The sequence below is a fragment of the Penaeus chinensis genome, chromosome 9 (assembly GCF_019202785.1).
Source record: "Penaeus chinensis breed Huanghai No. 1 chromosome 9, ASM1920278v2, whole genome shotgun sequence".
Classification (NCBI taxonomy): Eukaryota; Metazoa; Arthropoda; class Malacostraca; order Decapoda; family Penaeidae; genus Penaeus; species Penaeus chinensis.
Window position 1 is genome coordinate 4,056,849 of NC_061827.1, and position 5,489 is coordinate 4,062,337.

Sequence of the window (5,489 nt, forward strand, 5' to 3'; positions counted from 1 at the left end):
TGTGCGTGTGTGTGTGTGTGTGTGTGTGTGTGTGTGTGTGTGTGTGTGTGTGTGTGTGTGTGTGTGTGTGTATGTGTACATATATACATATATACATACATACTTATATATATATATATATATATATATATATATATATATATATATATATATATATATATGAAAGCGAATGTTACCCTCACTTTGTATTTTTCTTCCTCCCTTGTTATCGTAACAATAAAAGATGAAGAGAATAAGCACAGACCACCTATTGTAGAACTAAATCTGAATACGGAGCATTATTGCTTCACCTTTTACTTGACTTCGCAATCAGTAGTTCAGTGGGAAGCGGAAGAGCTGTCAAAGCATGGGGCCGAGTTTCTGAATGAATGAAACATTAATGGCCACGTGTAATTTTGTCAAGGTTAGAGTTAATTTGTCTTGGGAGGGCTATGGAAGTGGACAAGGGGCGGGGCTTACCTGGCAGCTGTGTATAAAAGCAATGGAATGCGTCCAGAAGTTACGGAAGAGCTGAAGTATTCTAAAGCCATGAAGATCTGGGTAAGCAAAATTCCTATCATTTTACTGCATTCTGGAAGGAATATTGATAAAATAAAACTCAGACTGCCTGCCCCAAATGCACTTTATATATATCCACTGTATATTTCAATTCTTTATAGTTGCTGTAATATTTCTCATCCAATCTAACTAATTAATTAATGCATTTCACTCGACCAGATCGTACTACTGTTGGTTGCCGTTGTGGCAGCAGAGCAGAAACGAGAAGCGGAACCTTCAGGCTACGGATATCAGACCCCCCTCTACAGACCATCCTACTATCCTGCAACCTATAGTCCGTATGGTCACGGTCTCCGTCAGTCCTACCGTGTCTCAGGTGTAGCACGACACCCTTATGGAGGTACTTCCTACGTTGGCCCCACCGTCTACCGGGGAAAGCGTGAGGCTGACCCAGGATACGTTCCATACAGCCCCTACGTTAGAACGCCAGCTCGTGTGTCCGGCTACGAGACCCACGTCCGCCATCCGGGCTACGGATACTCTTATCAGCGTCAGCACCAGGTACACTACCCAAGCTACTACCATCGCTACTAAGGCTATTCTTATGCCTTTGATTATTGCTGGCAAAAACGAACATTCGAACCGAAATGATCTATTAGTTGTAAGATTTTCAATTCTAAATAAAAGCCTGTAGTAATAATTCTGTTTTCTTATGACAAAAACAATGAATTAGAAACATTTGTTTCTCTAAAAGTAAGTTAGTAATGTATGACTACATGTTCTTGCTTTTGTATGTATATGTGTATATATATACATAGATACATACATACATAAATATATATTATATGCATATATATACATATATATCATATACATATACAAATATATATATATATATATATATATATATATATAAATGTTTAGTATATATATACATATATATATATATATATATATATATATATAAATGTTTAGTATATATATACATATTTATATATATATATATATATATATACATATACATATATACCATATACATATACAAATATTTTATATATATATATACATAAATGTTTAGTATATATATACATATATAGATATATGTGTATATATATATGTATAAACATATATAAACATATATATATATATATATATATATATATATATATATATATGTATAATATATATATGTATATGATATATATATATATATATATATATATATATATTTATATACTTATATACATATATATATATAAGTAATATATATATATATATATATATATATATATATATATATAAATATATATATATGTATATACACATACATGTGTGTGTGTGTGTGTTTGTATCTATGCATATATAAAAACACACACACGCACACACACAAACACAGAATGCATTGAATAAGCCGATGAAAAATATTCATATCTGACTTTTCGGACTAGACAGTTATCATAAATATGATTAAAAGTGTGGGCATGAGAAAGGACTCATGCCACTTACCTAACCACGATAATGTGCCGATAGGTAAGTCATACGTGACAGAGGCTGCCAATTGTTTGACGTGGCAGAGGCTGCCAATTGTTAGTTACAGCAATGCATGCAAACGTGAAGTGTACAGAAACATGCACTTTGCCAGTTTTTAATACGTCGATCAGTTTTCTTCAAGGGCATTGATGGACGTATGCTTCTTCCAGAGCTACTTGAGTTCCGGCACTTCTACTCGTTCTATAACCAGGCTTTATGAATAAATAAAGTAATGAATAAATGAATATACAAATATATAAAAAAGTAACACCAGTCCATATATCAAACAAATGTGTTTGTGTATGTTTATGTGGACACACAAACACACATTTGGGCTAAAACTGGAAACGGTGAGCGCAAGACCGGAAGAACAAGAAAAAAATGGGAGAGACCTACGTGCTGCAGATAAGGGTACGGGTAGCTGCTGCTGCTATATATACACACACACACACACACACACACACATATATATATATATATATGTATATATATATATGTATATATATATGTGTGTGTGTGTGTGTGTGTATTACACGCACACATGTATGTGTGTATCTTATCATTATATGTTATTTTTTTTTTTTTTAACCTTCCCCTTTCTTTCCATCTTAATCTTACTGCGCCCACACATATACACATTTGTATCTGACTATATATCTATATAGAGAAAAAAATATATATATACATATATTTTATATATACTTATGTATATATGTATACATATTTACAAATCGAATGTTTAATAAAATTTCCTTCTTACTTACTTTAGCTTCAAACTACTGTGGTTAATCTAGCATGAAAGCAGTTACCGAAGAAGGTCAGAATCGAGTGTGGGGCGTGGCTCGATATATCGCTCTATAAAACGCGTATCTGCTTACCTTCACATACAGTCGCTGCCTCTGTTCTCTGTAATATTTATGATGAAGGCTTTGGTAAGTCCTTTTTTTTTTTTTTTGATAAATACATTTAGACAACGAAATTTATGACCTACTCTGTTGTAAATGGAAAGGCGCAGTTACTTTGGTAATATGAAATCTGAATCTCCATACGCAGATCGCTGTATTGTTGGTTGCCTCCGTGGCAGCAGTGCAGAAACGCGAGGCTGAGCTTTCGTATGGCCACGGTGTCGCATTTCCCTTTCTCATGTCGGTCGGCAGTATTGCGTCGGGTATGGACATGCAGCCATAGCTCAACACCCAAATGGCAGACGGTCCTTTGTCCACAGCTTCGGACGCCCCCTCCACAAAAGAGAAGCTGAACCTAGTTTTGGCCTACCAGCATATGGTTATGGACATGGTGCAGGCATCGGCTATGGTATCGGTCATACCTATGGATACGGACCAGCTGTAGCTTACCACCCATACGGCGGTCTCTCTTTCACTCGATCCTACAACCACGTGCTCCACAAGCGTGACGCTGATCCAAGCTATGGTACCAGCAGAGCCATGGATTCGTACCCACACATTACGCTTTATGTTAGTTTCATTACTCATGAAAAGGTGTAGCATGTTGTAAAGTTTGATAAGATACATAAGATTCAATACACTTTTTGTTTACATTTATTTGCATGAGATATTCAAAATCTGTCGAGAATTGCGAGCCTGTGTGTGTGTGCAAATGAACTTGTTCACATACTATGCACACATACATATAGAGTGAACTATGAAGACACACTAGTCAGTGTATTCTTCGAGTTATAGTTCATGTATAAAGATGATAAATAAATAGTTATATAAATATCAAATACAGAAATAAGCAACCCAGTAGCGAACCCATAAGAAAATGGCTTTAACGCTGAAACAAATGAACGAAAACTTGAAGAAAAAAAAAATAGATAAAAATAAAATCTTAATGCATGTGGACCTGCTCGTGTTCACTTATTGGTGTAAGAAAACCGATTAATTTGTTATATCCAACATAATATTGAGAACCGTACTAAGGCAGCTTTAATGACTCCAAGAAGTCTTAAAGCAAGCAAGAATGCCTAAATATATATGCATTCTATCCCCGTACAAACTGTGTAAAGAAAATCAAATCAATAATATTCCTCTGTTAGCTTCAACTATGCTGACTTTACAGACGGATCATCTCTTACTTTTTATTTTATGAAGATTGAACGAGACTCTTCAATACCCAGTCTCAGTCTTTCCAGCCTCTGTGCATCCGTGTATTTGTAGATATGGATTAATGTGTATGGATGAATGAATATTGACATATAAGCCTATTACAAATATCTATGTATATTTACATATAAACGTGTGTGTGTGTCCTCTTTCCTCCACACACACACACACATATATATAGCGCAAATTCCTACCTATACGGGTTCTTCTTTCAGCCTCCATATTTTTATACGGGTGGAAGAACCTGGTAGCAAATTCGCACTACCCCAGTTCGCACTACAATGGCTGCATACCCTGGGCTGCATGCCCTGGGCTGTATTACCCTGGACTACAGCATCCCGGTTCGAACTATCCCGGGAAATGTGACGCCGGGCTGGACTATAGTGGCTACACTACAGCGGGCTTCTTTATATATATTTAATATATATATATAATATATATATAATACATATATAATACATATATAATATATATATACATATATATACACACATAAACATATACATACGTGCAATAATGAGTTTTGCTTTGAGTTTATATATATTGGAAATATATATTGAATATAATACAGATTTTACTGTTTCCCCTGAAGCAATCTATTCCCCAGAGGATATAAGAAAAAAAAAAAAAAAAAAAAAAAAAAGGTTAGCTCATGATATATAACAAGCAGATTAGATAAAAGACCTTATTTACTTAGTGAACTACTATATGATTTATCATAAGAGAGGAAACCTTTGACATATATATGTTTTCATTCCGGCCCTCGAATCTCTCTTCCATTCTAAATCTTCCATGCCAAGGCGTTACCGTGAGGCTCTTCAAAGCCTGCGCAGGGAGGATGTCACCATTTTGCCTTCTGACAAGGGCAACTCGGTGGTGGTCCTCGACCGTGCCTCCTACTTGCAGAAGGCCCGGGACTTGTTGGATGACACTTCTACCTATGTATCCCTGACCAGCGACCCCCGTGAACGCATTTCATTGTTGCTACTTTCCACCATCGGCTGAAGGAAATAGCAGCCTGTTTTCCGGAGGCGAATCTCTAACAGAGGTTCAAGGTCATCAACCCTCGACTCCCGCAATTCTATGGGCTTCCTAAAACCCATAAGCAAGCCGTGCCTCTGCGCCCCATCGTCTCCTCCCGGGGATCTGTCTGGCGAATTCCCACACTCTCCATCTTGGTACCTTCTCCCCTGCTCACCACCACCACTCTCAGGACTTCATCTCCCGTGTTCGTGGCATCTCGCCGGCGCTCATGATGAGCTTGGATGTCGACACCCTGTTCACCAAGGTCATGCTTGATGACGTCCTCGCTTTCCTTCAAATGAGGCTCCCTGCTGA

General features: G+C 36.8%; 1 protein-coding gene across 1 annotated transcript; it reads left to right on the forward strand.

Annotated features, from left to right (window-relative positions):
• Positions 1-464: 464 nt before the first annotated feature.
• On the forward strand, positions 465-1,198 carry LOC125029249. The gene is made up of 2 exons (XM_047619142.1): positions 465-540; positions 718-1,198. Exons 1-2 carry the CDS (start codon positions 487-489, stop codon positions 1,090-1,092), a joined length of 429 nt encoding a protein of 142 aa, XP_047475098.1. The 5' UTR covers positions 465-486; the 3' UTR covers positions 1,093-1,198.
• Positions 1,199-5,489: the final 4,291 nt, after the last annotated feature.